Source organism: Amphiprion ocellaris, chromosome 14 (assembly GCF_022539595.1).
Source record: "Amphiprion ocellaris isolate individual 3 ecotype Okinawa chromosome 14, ASM2253959v1, whole genome shotgun sequence".
NCBI classification, from domain to species: domain Eukaryota; kingdom Metazoa; phylum Chordata; class Actinopteri; family Pomacentridae; genus Amphiprion; species Amphiprion ocellaris.
In genome coordinates, this window is record NC_072779.1 from 2436433 (window position 1) to 2451117 (window position 14685).

General features: G+C 37.6%; 1 protein-coding gene across 2 annotated transcripts; it reads right to left on the minus strand.

The window, feature by feature from the left end:
• Window positions 1–1028: 1028 nt before the first annotated feature.
• On the minus strand, window positions 1029–11744 carry pgap2 (post-GPI attachment to proteins 2). Of its 2 annotated transcripts, none has more exons than XM_023267569.3 (6): window positions 11399–11743; window positions 9092–9260; window positions 7543–7792; window positions 7229–7335; window positions 3993–4101; window positions 1029–2596 (listed from the first exon to the last, which is right to left on the minus strand). In XM_023267569.3, the coding sequence occupies exons 2-6, from the start codon at window positions 9257–9259 to the stop codon at window positions 2466–2468; spliced, it is 765 nt and encodes a 254-aa protein (XP_023123337.2). In that variant the 5' UTR covers window position 9260; window positions 11399–11743; the 3' UTR covers window positions 1029–2465. The 2 variants fall into 2 exon arrangements, with proteins under 2 accessions (XP_023123337.2, XP_023123338.2); XM_023267570.3 differs by lacking the exon at window positions 1029–2596 and adding an exon at window positions 2603–3160 and having other exon boundaries at window positions 11399–11744.
• Between the last annotated feature and the right edge of the window lie 2941 nt (window positions 11745–14685).

The following is a 14685-nucleotide window of genomic DNA, read 5'->3' on the forward strand; positions in this document are numbered from 1 at the left end:
AGCAGAAGAAGAAGTGACTTCTGGTTTCAGGATGTTTTATCAGTTAACTGTGAGGATCTGGTGGTGACTCACATCCAACAAACTGATGACGTCAATAGTAAACCTCCGGACTCGTGTTGTTGCCTTGTCGACTGACTCTGCAGTTACTTTCTATTGAAGCTCCTAGAATGACCTGAATGACCGACAATCTACAGACATATTCCCAGTATTAGTGTTAAACCTGGACGTCAAACAGCTAACCAGACTTGAGATGGTTTATCAATAATTCTGCCGAGAATCAGTATTATGATTTATATTCTGGAGTCTGTTCATTAGAGACATATTGATGTTAATCCTCCTGTGCAGCAGCACCCCCTGGTGTCTGGAGGCCAGCATCTACAGTCTGTTTCCACATCAAACAAGTGTCTCAGAATTACTACCAGCATATAAACAATCACTTTAAACCATTTAAATCACTTTAAAAATGTAAATACTGTTTGTTGACTTTTAATACAATTGGTATTTCTATAGATTTTAAAATTAGAAGTGTTTTGTTTATAGTATTGTACAGCAAGTTTTTAAAGAGTTTATACTAACCTTTAATGTTAACATTACTAACTTGCCTGCTTTGTCTTTTTGTTATTTTTGTATGTAAGCTGCTGAATACTTGAATTGCAATCCACTTCTTAAATCTTTGTGCTCCTCTAATTTCTCCAGAAGTACTGCAATCACACTTTTTCTCTCACTCCCAATTGGGTGGTCGGCTGCAAATTTAGCATGCCTTCCCTGGAAATGTCTCTCCAAATTACTATTTTTGTTATTGGACAACTTCTCATGACAGAGCAAACATGCGGGCAATCCTTCTGCATTGGAAATGAAAGCAAACAATTCGGTCCATTCTTCCTTAAATCCTCTGTTCTCGTCAGCTATTTTTCTCTTTTTACCTTTGGGATCCATGGCCCATAACACACCCGCCGGTTTGTTTACAACAGCCACCTGCCTGGCACCGCGCCGCGCCGAAACTTGTGTCGCAGGCTATGACGCAAATCTTCGTTGACAGAAATGTTGAAATTTATTATTTATTTTGCACATTTTTACAGCATTGGAAAACGTTAAGAATGTTTGTCATGTTTGTCCTCCTACAGAAACCATATTAAAACAAAAAATATATATATATTCGCCCGCCCATCATACTCTCTCTTCTAGTCACGTTTGGGCTGTTTTAAGTTGTAGGTCTTTATATTACAGTGAAAAAAAATATCCAGAAATTGGAGTTCAGAGAGTTAACATGAAACATCACTACACTGAAGCTACACCAAATTGGCAAAAGAAGTTTCCTACATCCAGTAACTAATTTTATTCATTCGTTGTAAACTGAATTTTTAAAATTTTGCTGCCTACAGATTTTAAAAAAACAAAACAACTAGCTGATACTAGCTCTCTGTGTACGGTGGTGGCATTATGTACTGACCTTTAGTTGTATTTAATTGGAAGTGCTGTGGTTTTTTCTTCAAAAATGCCAAGGAAAATGTAGCTTGTATGGATGCAACCTATCACACCAACACCAGTTATTGATTCAACAGATAGCCATGTTATAACTGAGGTTAGCTCTAATGTAAGCATCTCATATGTTGGCAATGATACGAAATCATTTTACAATCAGATTTTTCTTTATACGAGCATGTAATCCAACGACAGGTGGGTGAGCGGGTTGTCCAGGTTAGTGGCTTGAACACCAAGTCGGTCCTGATGGCAGATGAGCACCTCGCAAGGTACTTGTAAACGTATAAAAGAGCGTTTAACAACAGAATAAACAGCAATAACACATAATATTATTTTATGTGCAATTGTTGCACTACATTATTCAAAAAGATAGAAATCAAAGATGAATTTATACATTTATTTTCAAGATTTTCCTACAGAACGACTCGGGTCTTTGGAGGCCAACTACGCATGACAACAAACATGAACAAGTCGGTTTTACAGCAATCTGTGCATTTTGCTGTTATTTTTTTTAACAACTGTTAAGTATAACTGTCTTTTACACTTGAGTAAATGAAACCCCAATACACAAAGTGCTGTAAAAAATTTAAATATATTTTTGTTTTCAGTTCTTGTCATGTTGGTACTGGTGATTTTCCTTTGGTGTCAGCTAAAGTGCCCTTTCTGTACGGCATCAATAATTCCTCTATGCAGAAAAAACCCACACTACACAAAAATTTCCATGACGTGACAATCTGATCTCACCCGGTTTGTGTCGGTGGGATCCTAGCGACACATCATCCAAGCCGCCGAACCTGCAGGGATAATATCGGCCACTTTTACATCACTCGCGTTATACGTGTGCTCTGACGGAACATCACAAGGCTGAAGGTTGAAAGTGTCGTTGGAATGATCAAGTATAGCTTCATCAGTTCATTTTTTAAACTGTTCATGAGGCAACACGACACCTGCATGTGTCTGGAAATGTCAGTTAAAAGTTCAGCTCAGTATCGTTTGTCCTCCGGCGGTGTGGCCACGATCACCTCTTTGCTCCCAAAGTCCCAGAAGGCCGTCATGTGGAAGGCCATGTTGGAGAAGACAACCAGGTACTCGAAGAAGGCAAACAGGGTATAGACTGCAGAAAAACGGGGTGGGAGGGCGGGACGGTGGGTAAAGACAGAGGCAGTGAGTGAATACGTGACAGATAACAGTATTCCTGCAGGATTGCCAGTGTCTACTAGGAGCTCTGGGGATTTAGGCCTTTTTTAAAAACCTTTTAACTTGAGGAAACTTAAGGACGGCATGAAACTAGAAAGTCGTTTTTTTGCAGAAAATGTTCGCAATTGCTGAAAGATGCCAAAATGTCAAAACACAAAGATGAAGACACCAACAGATCCGACTGACCAACGCTGGACATTTTAAAGATGCAAAAACATAGAAGTTTGTGTGAAATCTGATAATCGGTTCAAGAGCTGTACTGATTGGGTCACAAACATTAAAGATTTAACACTTAGCAACAAGTCATTTATAAGAACTGGACTGGAAATTCTTGACATTTCAAAAGGTGAATGTAGGGGGACAGCAAAGATACCCAACCTTCCATCCATTACCTATACACCACTCAATCCTCACTAGGATCGTCGGGGGATGGAGTCTATCCCAGCTGACACCCTGGACAGGTCACCAGTCTATCACAAGGCTACATATAGGGACAAAACGATCACATTCACATCTACAGACAATTTAGAATCACTAATTAACCTCAGCATGTTTTTGGACTGTGGAAGGAAGCCGGAGAACCTGTAGAAAACCAACACATGCACAAGGAGAACATGCAAACTCCATGCAGAAAGATCCCAGGAAGGCCGGGAACCAGGGATCTTCTAGCTGCAAGGTGACCATGCGTACCACTGAACCACTGTGCAGCCCCAGCAGAGATATTGATTCAAAATTTAATTAATTTCCTAGAGCGGCCTCTAGTGCCCAAACTGCACAAACCCTAACACTTATCCGTGGCCTCGATCTGGACATATGAGCCACATTTGGCTAAGATTGGCTATGCCCTCAAAGGTATGTTAGCCACTCATGGAGCAACAATACCTTCTACCTCAAATCAAACATCTGGATAATGTTTGGTGTGCCTCAAACATGTACAAAAGTTGATGAGGACTGGATGAAATATGCGGGACATGGAGTCAAAATTATGTTTGAGAAAATTCAGAGGCAGAAAAGTTTATAACACAAATGGCCACATTTGTTTGCACTTAATCCAAAGATAACAGCTTTTTTCTGTGACTCACGGTAGCTGAGATATTAACAGAAACACTTTGGGATATTTGTTGGGTCGTATCATTTTGGATATGTGAAGTGCTGGTTTATAAGGAAGTTGTCCTCAACAGGTTTGACATTTTAGGTTTGGATACACGCTTCTATCTGCAACCTTTTAGGAGTAGCAGCAGATGGAAAAGGGTATCGATTACTGAAAATATAATAAATACGCAGCAGAACAATCAGTGTTGATCAGGACCTACCTCCAGCTTCACAGTACTTGTTGTGGCGTCTGAAGAAGTACGCAGCGATCAAACAGCAGCTGACGTTAAACACGAAGAGACGCAACTTCCAGCGATAAGACGTAATTTCCTGAGACAGACGAAAAGAAAATTCATCACATTTAACAACTATTATTCCAAGCTGTCCATTGTAAAAAACAAAAATTTAAATCCTGTAAAGGAGCAAAATGACCACTCGTTTACATTCATTTTATATTTAAAAACTGTTTGCCACTGTATTGTGCAGCACTGTGGAGATAAAGTGGACACTCCAGCACAATAACACAGAAAGAGTTTTTATTCAACTCAGTGGTGCAATTCCAAAACAAAATTCTGTTTTTATTAAACCCTTTAATAAAGTGAAAAAGTATAGCCTGTATATTAAACAAAGTGCAACATGAACAAACACCGAGCAACTAAAGATTAGATTTCTTTTTATAAATTCAGAGGAATTCACAGGACGGTGTCAGTGACGGCAAGTTTGTATATTAAAAAAAAAAAAAAAAAAAAAGAATCAGCAGTTTAGTGGTTTAGAGCAGCAGCTTGGAAATGACTGTATTCTTAATTAGCTGCATCTCAGTCTCTATTTCACACTTGTTCTGCTTTCTGAAAACAGAAACAGTAAAATATGTTAAAAAAAAGAGCAGTTTTATTGGGAATTTGGCTGTAATGAAATGCAGTATACACGTCTCTGTGAAGGCATAACTGATTATGTCAAAGCTCAAAATGGTTCAACATCAATTATTTCAGGCAATGCATTGTGTTTTGTTGTTTTTAAGACATCAGTTCATCGTAACAACTGCTTTTCTTCAGCATCACTGCATAATTTGTTGCATTTTTGGCTCTAGTTTTAGACAACGGCAGCTGCAGAGTTCGACTCTGGTTTAAATGTAAAAGTTTCCAAAGACCCAGAGCTCAGGGAGTATGACAGTACTTCAGATTATTACTGGAGAAAAAGGTGGTTTCAGTGGCGGACTACAGTAGCACAAACAACTGAAGAGAAATCACATAGAAGGCACTTTAAATCCCGCTCTCTGTGCTCATATATTCTGTATTACACAGAAATTTAATGGGAATTAAGCGATACTTTCTTGAAATGTGAACCTACCAACGTCAGAGGGCAACGGCACAAATAGGAGAAAAGGAGTTGTTTTAGCTGGACTGTGATTTTTCACTTTGTTAAGGTGTCTAATAGAAACTTGGATTCATTTTAGAGTGACTCTACGGACCTAAATAAAAAGCCATCTTTTTATTTATTTTCATCATGTTGGATTTCCACTTGGTGATTTTGCTGTTGAGGAGGAAAACTGGGCTGCTTGTTGGGCCACGCGTTGAGTAAACTCATCTAAATTGACATAGGACAGATTTTAAACAGAAATTAACTAGATGTTATCATGTTAAATATTAATAACAGACAGCTGAGGTTTTGTGGAAGCAAAGGAGTCACGTCATGCAGGCTGCAGTTTGAAGTGACTGACGGACAAATGACCCTTGACATCAATCCTGTTTCCTCTGCACTCAAACTCACTATTTATTTGAGGAGAGTTCTGCTTAAACTGCTGCTGCTAAGACTGAAACAGGGAAGCACCAGAATAGGGTCGAGTTGATCGTTAAATTTGGAACGTCTATTTGCTGCTCAGTCGGGAGAATCGAAACCACACGTCGACTTTATGCTCTGTTCAGGAGATCATTTCACACCCAACGGCTTTAATAATCTGCCAATCAGAAGAAGGAAAATGGATCCCAATCTGGACTTCCTCTTTTCTTTTAATTCTTATTTTTAGTGGCATTTCCTTCTGTGTGGGAAAAAGACTCAACTTCATGACATGCCGTGCTCAAGGACTTTCCCAAAGATTCGTTTTTAAAAACCTTAAAACATGGAAGACACTCAAGAACTTCTTTGTCGCTTCAGGCACCAAGAAAATCGCCTTAAGGGCCCATAAAAACTCACATGAGCACCAACAGAAGCGGTTAATGTATTCCAATATCATCCTAATAAAGAACCTACAGAACAACACTAACAAACCATTCAAGCACACCTAGAACCATTTCTTTTGGGTCCATAAAATCCTCCTCAAGAAACACAAGATTCTCCTCAAAAACCAGCAAAATTCGTTAAGAAACTCTCTGAAACACTGCATGAACCAAGAAAATCTACTCAAAGATCATTAAATGCTCTGAAAGGACCACCAATCACAGCACACCAGAAAGCCCACAATCACTTTTTAAAGATTAGAAACACCTCCTAAACCATCAGCTTGTCAGCTTTAGAACCTCTATGGAGACCCAACAAAGCTCTTTCAAAGACCCCTAGAGCCTCTAAAAACATCAATAGAGCCTTTCTCAATCTACAGCATCCTCAAGAACTCATTGGTCACATCAAGGGCTACAAAATCTCTTTCAGGATGCCTAAAGACTTCAACTAGAACCATTTCAAGCACCATAGATACTCTTCTAGGAGCCCTAGAACCTTAAAGGAGAACCCAACCTCCTCATGAACTACTGAACCTCTTATAGGAAATTCTTTAATCACTGCATGGCCCAAGAGAACCTCCTAAAACCTCCTTAAATCTTCTTCAAGTCTGAAACTGTGACTAAAAACCCCTTAAAAGAACCCTGAAGTAATCTTGAAGCAGATTTGTAAATATTATAGAGCCCAAATAGAACCCCAGACAGTCCTTGAAACTCTTCAAGAGCAACTGCACCACACCTAAAACCACCAAATTTCCCAGAAGCTCCTTGCTTGAGTCAGTGCTTTGCATCTGGCTTTGTTTCAATGAAGTGGATCTGTAGTGCAGTAGCGCCCCCTGCAGGTGGCATTTTTTTGAAATGTGATTTTTAATAGTTTTTTTAAAAAAATCTTATTTGTGATTATATTTAACAGCTTATTTGAATCTTACTTCTATTTACATGTTGGGATGTTATTTTTAGATTATGTCAGATTATGTGTTGGTTCCTGATCTGATCAACTATTTATAATTGTCATTGTTTAGCGAGTTGTAAACACAGACAGAAACACACATAAAAGATAGTTAAAAAGACCATTTGCACATGAAAAAAATGCAACAAAAAGATTCTATCAGTCAAAATGTTGCCCTACAATTACTAATAGAACACTTCAGGAACACAGCTGTGTGCATTTTATACATATGAGGGTGTGTTGATATTTGCACAAACAAACCTATTAAACATCAGAGAAATGATGGAGGTTTGTTTACCTCTGGGTTCACGTAGTGTTTCCTGATCACATGCCACAGTCTGCAGGTAACGAGCATGTGCAGCAGCGAGCTTGCTATGAACACGATGAAACAATTTTTATGAACACCTGCGGAGACAAACAGGCCTTCATCACCTTTGTCACACTGAGTGAAATCTTCTACTCATCTTCTTCACCAGTAGCTGTTAACTTAGCTTAGCATGAAGACTGGAAACAGAGGGAAACAGCTAGCCTGACTCTGCCCAAAGCTTCACCAAATCCCCTGATCAACTGGTTTGTTGTCGGGCTCAGCTGCTCCCTGAGCTTCGTACTCACTGTAAGTTTCAGTGGACGCCACGTATGTGAGCAGCAGCAGGCCAGAGTTTTCAGCGAGGCTGCAGAGGAGAGCCAGGCCGCTCAGCAGCAGCTCAGGCAGCCTCTTGGCGAAGCGGCAGCGGTAGAAGCTGAAATAGGCGGCGGTCACCAGGTAACGCGGCGCCGAGTGCAGACCGATGCAGCAGCGCCAGATGTAGCGCTCCGGGACGCGGCTGATAGCGGAGCTGATGGATGGGAGGTAGTTTGACACCTGGTGGAAACAAATAAAACATTTGAGTGTTTTGTTTTTTTGTTTTTTTTTTTACCAACAGGACGCAGCGTTTCAACAGTAACAGACGATCATACGCTGCTGGATGTTAAGTTATTTTCTCCAGTAAATGTTAAAAATGTCATGCATTTCTTTGGTTTCATTTGCCATAAAGTTGTGTAACATTACAACCTGACAATATGAAACAAATATGTGAAACCAGAAACAGGCTGAAGGACTTTTTTCTCAAAATTATTTTTTACAAAGTAAAATAAATGAGTAATTCCATCTTAAATTGTCATGTTTTTACAACAATTTCTGCTCGATCATCTCTGACCTGCCTGAAATTTTTGACAGACTTGTGAAATATTTACGATATAGAAAGATAGTTAGACAGATTATAGATAGACTAGACTAGAGATAGACTATAGATTGATAGACTACAGATAGACTACAGATAAAGATATATATAGACTATAGATAGACTATAGATAGATAAGATAGGCTATAGATAGATATAGATGGATAGACTATAGATGGATACTTTATTAATCCCTACAAATATCGAATCCTTACTTGTTGATCAACTTTCATTTTTCGTAGTTATATTTTGAGAACCTATCTGCATAACTGTGCTCTACTTTGACCGGTTTATCTTGTAGTATTTTTGTTTTGTGGTGAAAGTTGTTGCTGCTCAGTTACAAACAAAAATAACCGTTTTCCCCATTTTTGTGATCACGTATTTCATATCAAAAATAACATGTTTTGTTTTGTATTATTGTGATCTGTAGCTACATATGGGTCAGAAAATATCACAACTTGAATTCTGTATTATAAATTGTTTTGCTAATTTGTGCTCAAAGATAGGACTTTTCATGATGGCTTTTATTTATTTTTTTCATATTCCAACTCACCTACAATCAGAGATTTTTTGATCTACCTGTCCAGTGCTGCAGATTCTAAATAAATTATACGATGAGAAATAACGTGAACAATTTCAGGCTTTTATCTGAAATAATTTCTGAGATATTATTGTTCAAAGAACCACAAATTTCAATGTGCAAAAAAAAAAACTGCAGAAAGAGGGTCATTGGGCAATTTTTTTTTAAATTATCTTGGAAAGTATTTGATATATCAATCAGAAATTAGAGAGACCATTGTAAATACACATAGTATTAAATTTAAAATAAGTTTCTAGCAAATCAGAGATGGTTGAGTAGAAGACCCCTGATGGTTTGATATGGAAAAGTCTACCTGTTTTCAGACAAACACACTTCTTTTTAGTTAGACACCAGTATTTACTTGGCAATGGGTGTATGTCGAGTCCTCAAAGTGGTACATGAGGGAGATGAAGAGGCAGCCGATGAGGCCGACCAGAGGGAGGAGAACCGTCCCCACAGCGAAGTCGGTGAACGGCAGCCGGATGAGGGGCCGGTCCCGGTCCAGACTGCTGTATGGGCCCTGGAGCATCCTGACCCAACACACAGAGGAAATGAATCAGCAAAACATGTTCAAACTCAAGTTTTAAAGAGGGATCAAGGCAGCTGTGTTTCTAGTCAACCAAAAACTGTGCAGGAGAACTTTTTTCTTCAGCATCGACAGACTAAACCACCTATCTGGATATTAAACAGTTAAAACTCAATGAGCAACAACAGTACGCCTTGACGTTGAGATATATTCAAGTATTTCTCCTATCACAGTCCAGCACTTCTATTTACAGAAAAAACATGAAGCTTACATGCTATCAACATATAGAATTATACTGTAGATTATGTGTAGCTGATGTGCAGTGCAAGAATCACCTGAGTCAGTTTGTGTAGCTGCTACTTTGGCAGGTACCTTAAAAATTTTAAGAATTACCAGTGGAATCTCGTATGCTCATCTTTTCAAAAGGCTACGGAGTCACTAAACCAGGATTAATATTTGCTACAATCTCCATTAACTTTGTTTGCTGAACTACAGAGCAGAAAAATCTATCTATCTATAGAATATCTATCTATAGTCTATCTATATCTATAGTCTATCTATCTATCTATCCATTTATCTATCCATCTATACCAAGGGACTCGGGAGTAAACCATAAACCAGCACTGACCTCGGCTGCAGTGCCATTTTACTTGAATTTTCAAGAATTATCAATGGAGTTTTGTATGCTGAAATGTAGAGCAAATAATAAAGACTCAAAAGACATCTATAAACCAATATTACAACAACGCCCAACAAGTTAAAATTATAAGAATCATCAGTGGAGTTTCGCGTGCTGACCTATAGAGCAGCTATAAGATGACTCAGGAGACATCTACAAACCAGCATAATACACTGCCATCATGCTGATTAAATTTAAAAAATACTAATATAGCTTTATGTTTTGTGTGTATGCTGAACTTTAGAGCAGGTCCAAAGACTCAGGAGTCATCTGCACACCTTTTTCACAGCTGCTAAAGTGGTAGACAATTTGAAATGTGAAGAATTATCCATGGAGTTGGGTTTACTGAACTGTAGATTAGCTCACTTATAGACTCAGGACTGACTTATAAACCGGTAATCACTTTTACAACAATGCGTTATCTTAAAAGTGCAAGAATTATCAGTTGAGTTGGGTTTATTGAACTATAGATGAGCTCACAAGACTCAGGACTGACCTATAAACTGGAATTAATTTCTGCTAGAATTCCAGTTAACCCATAATTTCAAGAACTGTCAGTGGAATTTTGTATGGGGACCTGTAAGGCAGCATTTATCTTTACTACAGTGACAATAATTTAATATTTTCAAGAATTATCAATGGACTTTCGTACGTTGTACTGTAGAGCAAACTGTTGTGTCATCTTAGGGTCAAAAACGACCCAGCCACTATGTTTAACAGCAGAGAAACCCCCTAAATGACCTTTTTTCAACTTGAAATTCGATGACTTTTCCTAAAGTGACCCCAACATTAACGTCAACTTTCATGTGCACTGCTGTTTCCCTTCAGAAAATGCATTTAAAGCTACTTTCTGCACACTTCTGGTAGCTTTTTAGGATATAAAAGTAATATCTCTTGCTAAACAAATAGTGTTTAGACCTACGCAGTACCACTAGCAGCAATAATAGTGATATTAAACCTCTACTTTGGGAAAGAAAACAGTTACAATATGTCAAATGTAAAAAAAAAAACAACAACAAAAAAAAAACGAGTGATGTCCACTGATTAAATACAGTCTTTCTGCCCTCTGAAGAAGGAAAAACCCAGATACTCACAAAGTGTGTGATGCAGGACAGGTTGTTTCTACATGTAAGATAGATTTTGGGTTGAAAATTCAATTTAACTGCTTTATTTTAGAGGCTCAGTGGGTTATTTTGGACCCTTAAGGGAGTGTTCAGGATGTTAAGAAAACACGAGGGTTAATGAAACTAAGGAGAACTCTATAAGCCTGCATTTACTTTAACTACAATACCAGTCACCTGTTAAATTTCAAGGTTTGTCATTGGAGTTCTGTTTGCTGCGCTCTCCCGTCTAAATACCTGTCCAGGTGTTGCCTACAGGTCTCCGCTATACCTGCCGTCACACGCCAGGCTGCTAACAGTTAGCCCTAAACAGCAGCAGGTATATCGAAGTCTGATGCTCACCTTCACAGTCGCTCTGCCGGACAGGACCAGCTGCTCCGCTTCGCTGCCATTTAACCCCCTTTAGCTCGTGTTTAGCTCCCGGAGCTAATCCTGTTAGCTCAGCTTAGCATAGCGCAGTTAGCTAACGTTAGCGGCGAACTTACTCCAACACGAAGCGCGGTTTTAATTCGGTAAAACAGTTTGTCAGCTCGGTATGAAACTTCTCTAAGGCTACTGTGGCCCGTTTCAAGCCACGGACAGCTTTTATAACTGGGTTTTCCGGTTAGTTTAGCGACTTTTTAAAGGACGAGGCTGCGGTATTTCGCTCCGTGTCACCGGCGTCATGTTAGCTAAAATGAGGCTAGCAGCTTCCGGACATATCCTTCAGGATAAAAGCCCCGAATTAATTTTCTCCGTTCCTTTTAACAGCAGTTATATTACATGTAAATGGGAGTAAGTAATCAGATTACAAAAGCAAGTAACTGTAATCAGACAAGATTACATTCGCAATTAGATAATATAATAGTAATAATAATTATAATCATAATTATTATTATTAGTAAAATTATATTACATTGAGGGCTGCACAGTGGCGTAGTGGTTAGCACTTTCGCCTTGCAGCAAGAAGATCCCTGGTTCGCGTCCCGGCTTTCCCGGGATCTTTCTGCATGGAGTTTGCATGTTCTCCCTGTGCATGCGTGGGTTTTCTCCGGGTACTCCGGCTTCCTCCCACAGTCCAAAAATATGCTGAGGTTAATTGATTACTCTAAATTGCCCGTAGGTGTGAATGTGAGAGTGCTTGTTTGTCTTTGTGTGTGGCCCTGTGACAGAGTGGCGACCTGTCCAGGGTGTCCCCTGCCTTCGCCCGAGTCAGCTGGGATAGACTCCAGCCCCCCATGACCCTAGTGAGGATTAAGCGGTGTATAGATAATGGATGGGATATTACATTGAATATGTATGTATGTGATGTCCACATTTTCAACATTTTTGGGAAATCTCAACATTTTTTGGTGGAAAAAAAGAAATGTTAAAAATGTTTCTTAAGAACATTCACAAAAAAATCAACCAAAATCCAGTGAAATTCGCTGCATTTTGGTTGATTTTTTGTGAATGTTCTTAAAGAAAATATTACAATTTTTACTGATATATATGGAATCACTTTAGATATTTTTAGGATTTTTTTTAGAAGATTTTTACTAATTTTTTGAAAATATTTACAAAAATTTTATTGCCAAATTTGGGGGATTTTTTTTTTTTTTTTTAAATAAAACTTTTAAGGGAAACTTAAGGAATTACTGGAATTTTCTTCCTGAAGGTTTTGTAAATTTTCAGAAATCTGGGGAATTTTTTTGCTGAATTTTTGGATTTTTTTCAGACAAGGAAACAATATTTTTTGGTGCCTGTAAATGAAGAAAACAGGAGGGTTAAATGTATATGCTTGTAGTTTGGCTATGTTATAAATTACTTTCATGTAGCCTAATGTCTACAATCTGTAAGTTTACCTTGTTTGCACCTTTTATTATTATCTCAGGAACCATATGAGATAAACATTTTGTGTTTGGTGTCATTGTAATCACTTAGTCGGTGTTATTTAAGATCTGTCATCGTCATAAATATTTAACTTTTTGTATGTTTAAGAAATGAATTAAGAGTAAGTTCTAAAGGTATTTGGCCTCTGCCTTCTTCTGGACAGTGAAGCTCAACACCAAACAGGAGGAACACATCTATGACTGGTTAGATGCTGATTTGAATTTGGCTCCAAAACTTTCTAAAAAAAAGTCACTGGAATGTAACAAGCAAAGAAGGGACTAAGTCAGAAAACAAGGCTTTTTGAAATTTGCTCTGTCATGAAAATTTGAATTAAAACTGGGTTCTTTTAAGATGACTTAAAGAAACCTAACTTAACTTTAAACAAGGACTTTGTTTTTCTATATTTAATTAAAGTTGGACATCATAAGTTAACTTTAAGCGTGAATATTTTCTGTACAACTAAGAGCTCCGACTCTTAGTGTTTTTACTTTGGCACATTTTTGCAACACAAACCTGCCAAAGTTCCTCGTTGTCTCTGTGTTCCTGAATCAACTCATCCAGTATCCAAGGATTACTTTCCTTCTGCTAAATGGTTGAATTTACAAATTACATCTGATTTTCCAATTTCAAACTAATTCTAAATTCATCAGCTTTCTACCAGCTGCTTCCAGTGACGATCACAGTTAATTTAATTAGTTCATTAGTTTGTTTATCTGCATTTATTAATTCATTTATTCACTGTCTAACTGTCTTAATGAGTGCAAGTTAACTACAAAGTGTAGTATTTATTAAATGTTTACATACTGGTTATAAACTGATAATTGTGAAGCCTTGAAGTGTTATCAAAAGCATCATTAACGGTCACTAAGGCATATTTTTGTTATTTTTCTAGATTTTTCTTTTCATAAATATCCTAAATAAAAGTAAAAGCCTCTCATGCTGTCGGTTTGGGCAGAAAAAGAGATGAAGTGAAGAAGGCAGAAATATTTGATGTGAATAAAGGAGTTCTCTGTGTGGCTGCGACGTCTCCACACAGCCAACTACAGTGTGAGTTTGTGTTAAAAAACAGACAAAGCCTTTTTGTCCTCAGTGTTTCCTTCAGTGTAAACTCACTGCATTCATCTTCATCTGCTTTGCTCAACATGTTTCCTTTCACCTTTATCAGATGAAAGAAGAACGACACATTTTCCTCACTTTAACCATTAAAAGTCCTCTGAAAGCTTTTTAATATCAGATGAAGGTGGAGTTAAAACTGAGCAACGGGCCTAAAACGTGAGAGTTATGAAATTAATACTTTCCTGCTGTTATACAAAATATCATCTTAATAATGAACTACTGTATTATAGTAACTCTATAACACTGTAAACTGTACTATATTAACTGTATAACACTGTAAACTGTACTATATTAACTGCATAACACTGTAAACTGTATATTAACTATACAACACTGTAAACTGTACTATAGTAACTGTATAACACTGTACATTTTATTATATTAACTGTATAACACTGTAAACTGTATTATATTAACTATATAACACTGTAAACTGTATTATAGTAACTGTATAACACTGTAAATTGTATTATATTAACTGTATAACACTGTAAACTGTATTATATTAACTATATAACACTGTAAACTGTATTATAGTAACTGTATAACACTGTAAATTGTATTATATTAACTGTATAACACTGTAAACTGTATTATAGTAACTGTATAACACTGTAAATTGTATTATATTAACTGTATAACACTGTAAACTGTACTATATT

Coding starts and splice junctions, on each gene's coding strand:
- pgap2 (XM_023267569.3), bottom strand. CDS start 9,259: ATGCTCCAGGGCCCATACAGCAGTCTGGACCGGGACCGGCCCCTCATC. Junction 7,793..9,091: donor CGACATACACCCATTGCCAA/GTAAATACTGGT, acceptor TGTTTCCACCAG/GTGTCAAACTACCTCCCATC. Junction 4,102..7,228: donor AACACTACGTGAACCCAGAG/GTAAACAAACCT, acceptor CGTCTGTCTCAG/GAAATTACGTCTTATCGCTG.